The sequence below is a fragment of the Sus scrofa genome, chromosome 1 (genome assembly GCF_054392235.1).
Source record: "Sus scrofa isolate SSC_HxYL_T2T_F1_AM1 chromosome 1, Sscrofa_HxYL_maternal_Yorkshire_Landrace_v2.0, whole genome shotgun sequence".
NCBI classification, from domain to species: domain Eukaryota; kingdom Metazoa; phylum Chordata; class Mammalia; order Artiodactyla; family Suidae; genus Sus; species Sus scrofa.
In genome coordinates, this window is record NC_139383.1 from 169,777,453 (window position 1) to 169,791,984 (window position 14,532).

Here is a 14,532-nt window from a genome sequence, read left to right on the forward strand (position 1 = left end):
TAGACCCCTAGCCTGGGAACCTCCAAATGAAAAAGCAAAAAAAAAAAAAAAAAAAAAAAAAAGAAAGAAAGAAAGAAAGAAAATCTCACGTGCATAGTGGTCAAAAAAGCTGGCATTAAACTAGACTAGTGAAAATGAAACCTATAAAATGGGCCCATGTGGAAATTGTGCATATGTCAACACAAAATATACCAGCATAACAAAATGAACAATTCAAATATTAAGACAATCAATGACTCAATAAAATAGTCTCAAACCAGAAATGATAGACTAAAGAAGAACCACTGGGGTAGAGTGAGCCAAGATTTGTTCACTAAAACTCAGTGAAGTCTTTGAAACTTCAAAGAGTAAGTTTTAGCGTGTTTAAAAAAACAGGCAGTTACTTCTCAAAGACATAATTTATAAAATGATTTTCTTTGGATTATATCTAGTAAACATTCTTATCACCAAACTGTCATATTAACTTGCAATTTTCAAAGAACTAAATAAATACATAAATCTATATACAAAACACAGTTTCCCTTTTTGATGATCCAGGTGCTTCAGATTTGTGTAGTCTTTGGAATTTTCATTATCAGAAAATATATGATCCTATGGAGTCAGAAGGTATGAAGGTAAGGATGAAAACATCATGCCAAAGGGTATTCCACAAACTGCCTTTTTAAATAGATATAATATTTTTTATTTGTTATTATCTCAAAGGATAAAAGGTCATGAATGTTACTAAGATGAAAAAAAACTTAACATTAGCCACTATTCTAAAAATAAAAATCTAGCTATTAGTATTTATGAACAAACAGAAGTTAGACTTAAGAACCATTCAGATACATCAGATGATAGAACCATGATGGGTTATTAAAGGAAGCTGAAGACCTTGAATCACTGTAATCTTTTAAAAGAAACTGAGAGGTTAACTACCTCATTCACTCCAAACTTTCTGGTGCCAAAATCAGCAACAGAAGAGTAGGGTGAAGAAACATGGGTGACACACTGGGACAGAGTTCTTAATAATTTAAGTAATGCATACATCTCTTTAGTGCAGAGATTTAATACTTGAGACTTTAAAATACAATGCAAAAATACACGTGATGGGAGTTCCCGTCAGCAGAAACGAATCTGACTAGGAACCATGAAGCTGTGGGTTCGATCCCTGGCCTCATTCAGTGGGTTAAGGATCCGGCCTTGCTGTAAGCTGTGGTGTAGGCAGCAATAGCTCTGATTAGACCCCTAGCCTGGGAACCTCCATATGCCACTGGTGCAGCTCTAAAAAGACAAAAGACAAAAAAAAAAAAAAATCTCTTAATAACCTGCACAGTAACTTTTCAGAACAGGGAAAAGGAACTAAATTACTGAAAACCTCTGTGCTTGATACTAACTAAATGGATTTCATATTTTACCACACTAAAGTTACAATGTGGTGGGACAGATATTATTCCTCTTTTACAAATTTAAGAAACTGGTGGAGTGAAGATTTAAACCCACGTTTGTCTGAGATCAAAGTCCATACACTTCTCTGAAAATATGAAGCTAAATAGGAAAGAATGGTTACAAATATTTTAGTGTAGTTCCCAAATTATGTGAGAAACAAGAGACAGAGTGATCTTAGGAGGGTGGCATATATTCGACAGAAATTTCAACTGCAGAATGACCTGATTATGCGCTTTAGAAGACAAATATGGTAGTAATGTAGAAAATGAACCAGGAGGAGGAAACAGAGAGACCTGGCAGAAGCGATTTTTAATTATCCACTGACAGAGAACTCATGTCTTCCTTATTTTAGCCTTTTCCTCTTCCTTTTAGCTGCCACCACAGGAAACCTTGAAGATACTGTTACAGTATACTCATAAACAACATTTTTTTTTATGTCATTTTTCCCCCAAAGACAGCTTAGTTAATTAATTCAATGAGTTGGCCAGATGATTTTAGAATTAAATATGACCATATTTCCCCATCAATATAACCATATTTCCTTATCAATATTAAATCTAAATAAATATCTAGTTTAAAAACATACTCCATTAACATAATTGACATATTCTGGAATTTATGTTGTATTACAGTTGAATGTACTAACATCTGAATAAAACTTAAATTAAAAAAAGTCTGACTTGTAGAGCCAGTCATCAACATATGTGTTAGATAAACATATGGACAAAACATCCTCCTAGAGGTCTGTGGGTTTTTATGCTTTTTAAAAAAATCTTTACTATTAATTGTAAACGTAACACAGAAAAGTTACCAATGAACCAATACAAGGGACATTTCTCAGTCAAATGACACAAAAATCTTTCACCTAAAAATAAAGAAACCTCATAATAATGTAGATAAATGGAAACCATACAAATCTAGCACAACAAAAACCTAAGGGTCTGAATTCCCCTAAAGCCCCCCAAAAACTCCACAAAGGACAGTCATTAAAACATGAAAAAGTCAGGGGAGTTCCTGTGGTGGCTCAACAGAAATGAATCTGACTAGTGTTCATGAGGATGCAGGTTTGATATTTGGCCTCTCTCAGTGGGTTAAGGATTTGGCGTTGCCATGAGCTGTGGTGTAGGTCACAGATGTGGCTCAGTTCTGGCATCTCTGTGGACGCAGTGTTGGCCGACGGGTGCAGTACTGATTTGAACTCAGGCCTGGGAACTTCCATATGCCGAAAGTGTGGCCCTATAAAGAAAAACAAACCAAAGAAAACCATGAAGGAGTCAACAAGATTCTGAAAAATGACTTGAACGAGTACAGGCTTCCATGGGTGTAGAAAGACCCTGCAAGTTCTGCAGGCCTCTGCTCTGGAGTAGGGACTGGCTCTAGAAGGAAACAAGTGAGGAAGGAAAAGGTGGGCGCATGTAACTGTAACAGAGAAGACTTTATCTTGGTGGCTGAATCAGATTTCCTGCATTAAACAATTCTGAAGTATTGATGGAGTTAATTCAGGAATCACTATTCACATCAATGCAGGATAAAAGTATATCAGGATTCCACATGACAGCTCAATACGTACTGTAACAGATATCACACTAAATACATTTAAGTGATAGTTTTTTTTTTTTTTTTTTCAGGGCCGCACCAGCAGCAATACGGAGGTTCCCAGGCTACGGGTTGAATTGGAGCTGCAGCTGCTAGTCTACGCCATAGCCACAGCAACGTGGGATCCAAGCCATGTCTGTGACACACACCACAGCTCATGGTAAAGCTGGATTAACCCACTGAGCAAGTCCAGGGATCAAACCCATGTCCTCATGGACACTAGTTGGGTTTGTCACTGCTAAGCCACAATGGGAATTCCAAGTGATGGGTATTTGAAAGAATAATTCCCTTACCTTTCACAGATCCACCATGGGCATGCTGGGGAGTGGTGAGTCGAATACCATTCATTCTACTATTCAATCTGTTGTCAGTTTTCTTAATTTTCTCCCTAAGCAAAAATATACATGTTACCAATATTTTTTATAAAGTTCTCTAGAGAGCACATTAAGCACAGTATTAACAAAATTACCTCCAAAGTTTTTTTCATAATTAAAAAAAGTTTTGTGAGGTATAATATAAATGTAAAATTTACCCTTTAGGGCACAGGACTATGAATTTTGCCCCCCCAATTGAATATAATATTTGACAATGGCTTTTTATTACCTGCACATGTTAATTACTTAGAAATAAAAAAAAGCCCAAAATTAAGATATAAAGAAAACTAAGGGAAAAATACTATTTAGTACTACATAAACTAGACATGCCCATAATCAACGTTGCCTTTTCTTAACAATTTCTACCATTAGAAACATTAAATTGAACCTACTTTTCTATTTGTGGCTTTCCTTTCTTCTTATTTATTGAAGATAAGCTTCGTTTTTCAGTTGAATGCTAGTGGAAAGAATAAAAAGAAACCAGATTAAAGCAAAACTACATTCATGTAGACATACTCTTATTCTGATATCAAACATTAAAATAATGCATTCCCAGTTGTACATTCTAATAAATTTTTATTTCCAACCTTTTGAAGTTATTACCTACCTTATCCACTAAAATCTGCATAGTCTCTGACAAATAATGTTAATCATGAGAAAAATGTCTATTTGGCATTTTGCTTTTAAAATGGACATTTGTTTTGTTTTGTTTTTTAGGGCTGCCCTTGCAGCTAACAGAAGTTCCCAGGCTAGGTGTTGAATCAGAACTGCAGTGGCCGGCCTATACCACAGCCACAGCAATGCCAGATCTGAGCCACACCTGTGACCTATACCACAGATCATGGCAACACCATATACTTAACCAGGGATCAAACCTGCATCCTCATGGATACTAGTCAGGTTTGTAAGCTACTAAGACACAACGGGACTCCACGCATCTTTTTTTTTTTAAATCACAAAATAAAACACAATCAAATAACTGGTATCTGCTACAGGTTTACTAGTACTCTCTCTTTTTTTTTTTTTTTTTTGTCTTTTGTCTTTTTTGTTGTTGTTGTTGTTGCTATTTCTTGGGCCGCTCCCGCGGCATATGGAGGTTCCCAGGCTAGGGGTCTAATCGGAGCTGTAGCCACCGGCCTACGCCAGAGCCACAGCAACGCGGGATCCGAGCCGCGTCTGCAACCTACACCACAGCTCACGGCAACGCCGGATCGTTAACCCACTGAGCAAGGGCAGGGACCGAACCCGCAACCTCATGGTTCCTAGTCGGATTTGTTAACCACTGCGCCACGACGGGAACTCCTTACTAGTACTCTCTTAAAGTTCAGGTTAGTAAAGCTGCAACACACTATTGCGTCAACTCTAAGAAGGAAGAGAGTAAAAGTATAATCAATTGGACCTGAAAATAGGCCATTAAATAAGCCTAAGATAACACACGATGTCTGAAGATCTGCTTTAATGCTTTATTTCATAAAAGCACATCCCAGTATATGTTACTACCATAACATATACTGATCTGAGTATAGAGCAGGAATAAAAACCTGAGTGGAGATTTTTGGATCTGCGTAGAGAGCAGGAATAAAAATCTATTTCCTAGAGAGAAGGTGGTTTTCACTATAGCTGCATCAATATGCATCCCCCTTTATCTGTGGTACCATGTATCCTAAACACACTTGAGAGGATTCTGCTCTCTCATTACATCAGCTCCTAAGAAAGAAGCATTTCCTAATTAATTACATTCAGGAGTGTTGGTAAATTGGCCCAACTACTCATGAGAGATAATTTCAAAATTCACATCACCAACAGCAAGACAGTGATTGAAATGTGAATACTTCTTTCAAAAGCAAAAAATTTGGCATTAACAATATATCCCTGTTAGATTAAATAGTTTAAGCATTGCATTAAAATACACTAATTTTCTGAACATTAAATGTAATCTAAATTTCTCAGGTCTCAGCAGAGCTTAGATTACATATACCAATTAAGGGTTTTTTTTCTTTTGCTTTTTAGGGCCACACCCACGGCTTATGGAAGTTCCCAGGCTAGGGGTTAATTTAGAGCTACAGCTGCTGGCCTACACCACAGCCACAGCAATGCATGATCCGAGCCACATCTGCGACCTACACCACAGCTCACAGCAATGCCACTGAGCAAGGCCAGGGATTGAACCCTCATCCTCATGAATCCTAGTCAGGTTCATTAACTGCTGAGCCATGAAGGGAATGCCCCAATTAAGTTTAAAGTCTAATGCTTATATTCTTTCATTTCTTCTTACCAGATACACTAGCTGACATAACAACAATTACAAAATTTGACTCTCATGGATCAACAATACCTGAAGAGTATGGCACAAAGACAAAGCTAAGCCCCAATACCTGGTCAGCTAAGGCCACACAGTGCTCCGGGTGCTGAACAGTAGTGCAGGTTTGCTTCCTCCAATCCACAATTCCATTCTGCTCAGAATACTGCAAGGTGAGACCGTCCAATGGAGAACAACTTGTACCAATAGTGCTATCAAAAGAAGAGTTCATGCAAGTATGAAACTCTGTCCTCAATAATCTAACCTACTAATCATGTAACAAAGAATCTACAATAGCCTTTCTTTAGTATATTATTTTTTAATAAAATGCCTAGTAATAGCTCTAAACAAAAAGAAAGTATACTGCAAGAATAAACCAGTACACAGCTCTCTTAACTGTTTAATAATTAGTACCTAATTCTAAGTAGGTGGATAACAAAGGCACATTCCGTCTTTAGAGTTGCCTTGCACAGCTCACAGCTGGGGTACAACCCCCGTCTTGAGACAATCGCTAGGTACTGTGCACATCTCTAAGGCAAGTGAAGGGGGGATCATGTGACTGAAAACTGAAAGAGAGAGACAACAGAAACAGACTCAAGGAGAACCCAGAGAATGAAGTAACTGGACATGGACCCTAAAGTAACAGTGCTTAATGTTAGCCAAGGACTATGACAGAATTTTGGGAAAACAGCAGAAAATACAAAAAAGAACCAAAGTGAAATTAAGAACTCTGTGGATGGAAACAAATAAAAAAAAAAAAAATCAATGAAGAAGAAATTTGGCCCAAAGAAAATAGATTGGAGCACTGAGAGAAAAAAAAATATGAAAAACACCAAGAAAGTTTGAGAGAACACGTGGGACATGATGAAAAGTCTAACCTGTAAGCACTCGTGTCTCAGAAGAGAGAACAAGAGAAGCAAGCAGAAACAATATGTCAAGAGAAAATGGCTTGGGCTTCTCTAAAACCAAATGCTATCAAGCTTCAGACTCAAGAGGCAGAACTCATTCAAAAAAAGCTACAAACATAGCAGGAAAACTACTGAAGACCAGACAATGATAAAATCTCAAAAACACAGCAGAGTTTAGAAAAAGCACACTAACTTTGAAAGTATAACAATAAGACTGAAACAATGGATACCAGCTGTCTTGAGTTCCCTAGAAAAGCAGAATCTGGGATGACACAGTTGATCTGGGAGGTGATTTCAGAACAAGGAAGCAAGGAGTGGGGACAGTGAAACAGAAGAGAGGAAAAGCAGCATGAGGGTCCTTTACTGAGGCTGCTGCTACCAGCAACAGAGGCTCAGACTGGCTGGGTCCCCAGAATCACCTCCCCAAAGAGCAGGAAGCTGGAGCTACCCACCAGTCAAGGGCTGACCCCTGGGGCAAATGAACCTGTACATCTGAACTGTGCTGGTTCAAGGGCTAAAGCAGGCCCCACAGAATCAGCAAGGTCTCAAGGCAGAAGGTGGACATTCTGAGGCACATTTCTGCAGAGGGACAGTTGCAATGAGAGAGGAGTCAGGAGTAAATCATTTTGTGTGATTCGCAGCAGAAATCAAACTGGGCTGGGAGGACAGGAAGTGAAGGACCAAAGGCACTAGACCAGCAGACAATGAACCCAAAGCTTCAAAGCACCAACAAAAAAATGCAGCCTACATGCCTATGTCCTTTAAGTAAAAGTATCTTTCAAAGATGAAGCCAAAATCAACATTTTTTCCAGATAAAGACAAAATGAATTCACTACAAACAGATACGACAACAGGAAATACTCAAAAACGTTCTTCAGTTAGGAGTTCCCATCGTGGCTCAGTGGTTAGTGAACCCAACTAGCATCCGTGAGGACTTGGGTTCAATCCCTGGCCCTGCCCAGTGGGTTAAGGATCTGGCATTGCCATGGGCTGTGGTGTAAGCCAGCAGCTGTATCTCTGACTGGACCCCAAGCCTGGTAACTTCCATATGCCATGGGTGCGGCCCTAAAACAAACAAACAAACAAACAAAAATGTTCTTCAGTTAGAAGGAAGCTTAGATATACAAGAGGGAATGAAAAACAATGGCAAAATGTAAATGATTAATGAAAAAAGGTTTCATAAGGTTTAAAAGGGAGAATTAAGATACATGACACCTGCAGTTTATAAGTCAGGAGGAGATAAGTTACAGAACAAGCACAATTAATATCAGACCTTCTTAAGTCAAAGATGTAGACCATAACTCTAAGTAGCCACTAGAAGAATCAAAAAACAATGTACACTTAACTGTCAAAGCTAAAAGAAGAGAAAAACAGAACCAAAAAAACCACCTAAAAGCAAGACGAGAGAGGGAAACACAGAAAAGGTGGCACAAGGTACAATATAAAATGGCAGAATTATAGCCAAATATATCAGTAAGAAAATGTGATGCTGATTTAAAAATGCAAAGACATTCACGTTTTTGGAACTAGATACCTACTTCGCGATGGGACTTTTCCCAGGATGTTTCTTGTGGATTACGGTGTGCTGTAACACATCTAGAGTGGAGGAAAAATAATTTATTATACCAAAATGCCAAATGCTTCTGCAAAATCCAAAAGGAAGACACAACTTATTTATGCGTCCAAAATGGTGTCAACAGACCATGCAGGACACTTACTTCTAAGCATTTTTCACAGAAATTTCCTTAAAGAAGCAAATTTTCAAAGACACAATTAAGTGACTGAATTTCCTTAAATAACTTCTCAAAAACTGACTTTGTCCAAAATTATGAAAGTTGACTATGAGCATGCCACTGCAAAGCCACAACATTCAATTTCAGGCTCTTTTTTAACCACTAAAAAAATGAAGTGTCACAAGTATCAAAAAACCACACATTAATAAAACCAACACCCCTGTACCCACCTCCCAGATATCTCTATTTTTGCCTCTTTTTATTAAGAAACGAAATATTCCAGAAACAACTGAAGGTCTTCCTCCATTCCTTTCAACTCCCTGCCTCTACAGAGGCTAACCAATTGAAATAACCTAGTACATGTTTTTATTTTAACTACCCATGTGTGTGTATTCACAAACACAGTGGTGCTGCTACATGTCTGAGTATACTATAAGTACCCTTTATTTTATTGCCACCTAGCACGAATGCACCACAGCCTATTCATAACTGTAACAGCATCCAGGTGCTTACTATTACTACACACAAGCTGCTGAGAGAACCCAAGTCCCTGTCCCCAGAGCACATGGACAATAGCGACAGACGCAGACCTGCTGGGTAGCAACACCAATCACCTCCAATTCACAACACAGTGTCAAGTTTCTGTGCAGAGTATTTGTACCAATTCAGACTCCCATCTGCAGTGGATGAGAGTTCCCATTACTTTATATCCTTGGTAATGTCAGACTTGGAAATGTGTGAAATAATCTCTCATTGTTAATCTGCATTTTCCAGACTATACATGAGGCCGAACCATTGGAGTTTCTTCTACGAATTGCCAATCTTTATCTTTCCCCATATTGCTAGCCAGACTAATTTTCTCACTGCTTTTTAGGCAATTCTTTCTATAGCCTGGATGTAGTCTTTAGCTGTAAATACCATGAAAATGTCTTCTGTCTGGTTTATTGTTACATGCTAAGTGCTATTTTATTTTCTTTTATTTTGCTTTTTAGGACTGCACCTGCAGCTTATGGAAGTTCCCAGGCTAGGGATTGAATCAGAGCTACAACGCCAGATCCTTAACCCACTGATCGAGGCCAGGGATCAAGAACCTGCATCCTCATGGCTACCAGTCAGGTTCATAACGTGCTGAACCACAATGGGGACTTCTAAACTCAATAATTTAGATTAGAAAGATTTCCACTAGGATTAAGGATCTGGTGTTGCCATGAGCTGTGGTGTAGGTTGTAGACACGGCTCGGATCCCACACTGCTGTGGATGTGGTGTAGGCCAGCGGCTACAGTTCCTATTCAACCCCTAGCCTGGGAACCTCCCTATACCACAGTGCAGCCCTAAAAAGACCAAAAAAAAAAAAGAAAGATTTCCACTATCATCATGCCCCAGATTATTAACATTTAAATTTTACATTTTATGTTATACATACTTTGTTATTTACTTGAATCTTTTGTGCACAATGGAAGTAGGGATCTAATATTTTTTGACTGGAAAGCCAGCCAACACCATTTATCAAATAGTCTATTCTTTCCCCACTTATCTGTAATGCCACCTATCACATTCCAAGTTCCCATACGTCTGTTTCTTGGTTCCTTAATCTGTTCCAACGGTCTGTTTGCCCATGCCTGTGACAATATCAGGCAGAAGGACTTGGACCCCAGTGAGTCGATATTTACCTTCTTCTTTTGTTTTGTGTGTGTGTGTGTGTGTGTGTGTGTGTGTGTGTGTGTCTTTTTAGGGCTACACTCGAGGCAAATGGAAATTCCCAGGCTAGGGGTCAAATCGGAGCTATAGCTGCCAGCCTACGCCACAGCTACAGCAATGCAGAGTCCAAGCTGTGCCTGCAACCTACACCACAGCTCACAGCAATGTTGGATCCTTAACCCACCGAGGGAGGCCAGGGATCGAACCTGCATCCTCATGGATACTAGTTGGATTCCTTAACCACTGAGACACAACGGGAACTCCTACCTTCTTCTTGACTTGAAGCTTCTGAGCTGTCTTCTTTTAAATGTTCTAATATCTTAGAAGTCTTCAGAGAGGACTGTAAGTTATCTGTGGAAAGCATTAAATGCCAAATTTAGGGAAAATTATAATAGAGGTAAACAAATAAAATGATTACTTTTCTCCCAAGGAAGGGGCAATGGAGACTTCTCGGCAAAAAGAACATTTCTAGCAGTTGGGACCTTGAAGCAAGCAAGGTAATGGAGCACAAGACCCCAGACCGGGGATGAGGCCCTGAACCATGGAGGTGGCGCTCCTTGTAAAAGCCAGAGGACTGGAGCAAGGTGCTTCCCAGCTGCCAGCCTGTGTGTGCTCCCATCAAAATGAGACGGACTAGATGAGTGCTTCTCAAACATCAGTACTGTGTAGGGTTTTGAAAATGTCTAATTCTCATGGCCCACTCCTTCTATGGGAAATAGTAACATGGCAATGTCAGATTGCTACCAAGACTCCCAGAATCTCCTCTCCATTCCTTTTCTGCTACAGGCCAGTGACCAGCAATTCGAGGGCCAACACTGACTCACAGAACACAATGGGATGCACTGGATGACTCCCACATTAAAATACAGACCACCTGGCTTCCAGAGGTCAACAGTTTAAGTCTTTCAGGGTTTAACATTTTCTCAGATGTCAGGACATGGAATGCTGCTCCTACTCCTGGGAGAAAAGGTAGAGCTGTCATTTTCTTAAAAGAGTAAGTGGAAATTAACTCTGCCCACAATGTGTTCTTCGGTGAAACGACTTGGATATGCTGATTATATTTTCCACAATCTTAAAACATATCCTTTAACACATTATTTTGGCTTCACAACATTTTGATATCTTAACATCTACCAGCCTCTTTGGCACTACCCATTTAATTTAGACACTGCCAAACTCTCCAGACAAGTTTTCTGTGATTTGTGTACTACTCACTTGGGCATGTTTTCCTAAGAAGCCAGCTAAAACCTGAATTAAAAGCTTAACTTTGTGCTTCAACGCCTTTTTAAAAGAATTAAATAGATGCTATTTATAGACAGTCATTAAAAACCACTCCTGGTTCAAGCAGAAAGGACTGATTGTAAAATCTATTCAGCTCTAGAATGATGAGGATTCTTTTTTTAAAAAAGTTATTGCCACTACTCAGACATAAATTTAACATGGAGTTGTTCATCTTGTCTTAGTCAACTAGTCATGAACAATCACTAATTCTAGTTGCTACCTGTTTAAAATGTTTAAGGCATAGACACATAAACACAAATGATTAGAAAAACTAAAAGTTACATGTTACAATAATTATCCAGTTATACTATTTTTGTTGTTTTCTGCTTTTTATGGCCACACCTGCAGCATATGGAAGTCCCCAGGCTAGGGGTCAAATTGGAGCTATAGCTGCTGGCTTACACCACAGCCACAGCAACACAGGATCAGAGCCACATCTGCAACCTACACCCAAGGCTCACTGTAATGCTGGATCCTTAATCAACTGAGTGAGGCCAGGGATTGAACCCTCATCTTCATGGATACTAGTTGGGTTCATTACCACTGAGCCACAATGGGAACTCCCAATCATACTATCTTTTGACTTCTTTTTTTCCTCTCACTCCATATTGAGGAAATATGCATTATTTATGTATAGAAAAATACGGCTTTGTGGAAAGCAGAAGATTTTTTTTTTTCTTTATTGGCTGCCCCACAGTATATGGAATTGCCAGGCCAAGGATCAGATCCAAGCCACAGTTGTGAACTACACTGAAGCCACAGCAATGCTGGACCCTTAACCAACTGCGCTGGGCTGGGGATTGAATTTGCATCCTAATGCTTCAGAGACAGGTGGATCCCATTGTGCCACAGTGGGAATTCCAACAGAGAATTTACAAAATAAAAAAACACATAGCCACTTGCCATAGAGGCTGTGCTTAAAGTTAGCAGAAATTCTTCAAAAGCACACATCAATGTTACTGGCAAGATATTTAGCTAAAAAAAAAAAAAGAGGCAGTCAAGATAGATGTGTAAAAATGCAAGACAGACTGTAATGAATGCTGAAACCTGAGGGCAAAACCAAACCACAGGAACATAAAATAAAACTGGTGAATCCTTAAGAGGTGATATTTTGGTTGAATCCTGAAACAGGTATGATTTTTAACATACTGTAGCAAAGGAGAGGGTGCAGAATGAGCCAAGACCCTGGGACAGGAGGTGGCAGGGTGTGCTGAGTGGCTGTCAAGCCTGTGAACAGTGGGAGCCTGAGAGGGGGGAGGCTCAAAGGGCTCATGGCAAGGCTTGAATTTCACAAAAGTTGTTTAAAGTTCTGAATAGAGGATTAACCAATTAATCCGCAAGATAATCCTGGGATAAGTTATAGTACAGTAAGAGACTAGAATCTGAGAGAAGTGCGACTCTGCACAGCCTAGGCATCATAAGAAAAAAAAAGGCCTAACAATGGGATTGGTGAGCAGAGGTAAAAAGGGAGATATCCTCTGTCTGGCGTGCCTTGGCATTTGAACGAGTGACTACAAAGATGAAAAGAGAAAAGGCTAAGGCCAGAGGCTGGGAGGTCACTGTGAGTGGGGGCAGAGGGTAAGAGGTCATCCATTGTGCAAGCAGCATTGAAGCATCTCCACAACCTGTAAGCCAAGTCTGTCAAGTAACTTGAGGATCCAGGGTGCCCATGAGTTTGAGATACCTGGCCCTTGCCTTGGAATCAATCTGTTTTTGTGACATTAGCTTTTATAAGTTATTTTCCTTAAAACTGCAGTGAATAATTCATTATAAAGTACAAATGTTTTTAAATTGTATGCTGCTATTCCTTGACTTTAACTAAAATGACAACCCCATACAAGATGTCCTGGCAATGTGAGAAATCCAAGGAAGAAAAATGCCAGATATCTACAGAGGAGCAGAGGGACACTTACTGAGGTTGTGTAGAGGGTCTGATGATATGGACTGAAAAAAGCTGTGTACTTTCTGATTCTGTAGAAAAGCTTGTGATGAAGTTGAAAATAGCTGCCTGCATATAAAAAGAAAAGAGACTTGTTAATTTTCTGTAATATAAATCCACAAGATACTCAGTTTAGATTGTAAAAAATTCAAGTGACAGTTTAATTCAGGTATAAAAAAATTGTTTTCCTCAGGAAAAGAATATTTTCTAGTGTATTTCCAGGAGGAAGTGAATAAACGTTTCAACTAATTTTTAAGAATTTAATAAACAGGCTTTTTTTAGTTTGTTTGTTGTTGTTTTTGTTTTTCATTTTTGGCCACACTCAAAGCATGTGGAAGTTCTCAGGCCCGAGACTGAACCTATACCACAGCAGTGACAAGAGCCACAGCAGCAACAATGCAGATCCTTAATCCACTGAGCCACAAGAGAACTCCAAAACAGGCTTATTTTTAATTTTATATAATCTAATGGATAAGGTTTCAATTCTGGCAAAAAATGTATTATTCAGCCCTATGCCCATGTAGTCCAATGGTCGCCTTTCTGCTCAGAAAAACAACTTCAATTTCTATATACTTCTTCGCCAAGTGTTACTTTTCATCATTTGGCTGCACCACAAAGGAATTTTACACACTGACCTTAAGAGGCTGGGAAGGTTGGAGGAGTTCCTGTTGTGGCTCAGTGGCTTAAGAATCCGACTAGAATCCATGAGGATGCAGGTTTGATCCCAGGCCTCACTCAGTGGGTTAAGGATCCAGTGTTGCCATGAGCTGCAGTGTAGGCTGCAGATACGGCTCGGATCTGATGTTACTGTGGCTGTGGTGTAGGCCGGCAGCTGTAGCTCCTATTCAATCCCTAGCCTGGGAACTTCCATATGGATATGGCCTTAAAAAAAAAAAAAAAAAAAAGGAAAGAAAGAAAATAAAAGAGGTTGGGAAGTTCAGGATGCTAGGAGTCCTGGAAACTAGGGAATGCAGAGGTCGGATTAGTTACTAGTATCGCCACAGCCTAAGGCATGAGTGGCTGAGATTCACCTCAGGAAGTATCACACCATGATTCTGAGCCGTTTTCTTTTAAAAACAGCTTTCCTCATAGTTTATTAATGTAATTAATAGATTCCAAGTGGAAGTTTTCCCATAAAAAGGGGTATAGCTATGGGCCAGTGGAAAGTTTACTCAAGATCTGAATACAAACTCAACTGTTTAAAAGCTGAATCATCCTACACAAATAAGTAATCTGGCCTTTCAGCTCCGATTTCCTCCTAGGGAATACTAACAT

At 39.4% G+C, this 14,532-nt stretch overlaps 1 protein-coding gene across 2 annotated transcripts in view; it reads right to left on the reverse strand.

Annotated features, from left to right (window-relative positions):
• ZCCHC2 (zinc finger CCHC-type containing 2) overlaps positions 1–14,532 on the reverse strand; it is a 57,277-nt gene that overhangs the window by 10,425 nt on the left and 32,320 nt on the right. Inside the window, exons 6-11 of one of the 2 annotated variants that reach the window (XR_014815855.1) lie at positions 13,232–13,326; positions 10,305–10,388; positions 8,140–8,201; positions 5,774–5,909; positions 3,791–3,855; positions 3,318–3,412 (exon numbers count right to left, since the gene is read on the reverse strand). Coding sequence is in view for 1 of the 2 variants with exons in the window: in XM_021099630.2 (XP_020955289.1) it covers positions 3,318–3,412; positions 3,791–3,855; positions 5,774–5,909; positions 8,144–8,201; positions 10,305–10,388; positions 13,232–13,326 (533 nt within the window). In the remaining variant the exon portion in view is untranslated. The remainder of the gene's footprint in view (positions 1–3,317; positions 3,413–3,790; positions 3,856–5,773; positions 5,910–8,139; positions 8,202–10,304; positions 10,389–13,231; positions 13,327–14,532) is intronic. The other variant, XM_021099630.2, reaches the window with a different exon arrangement.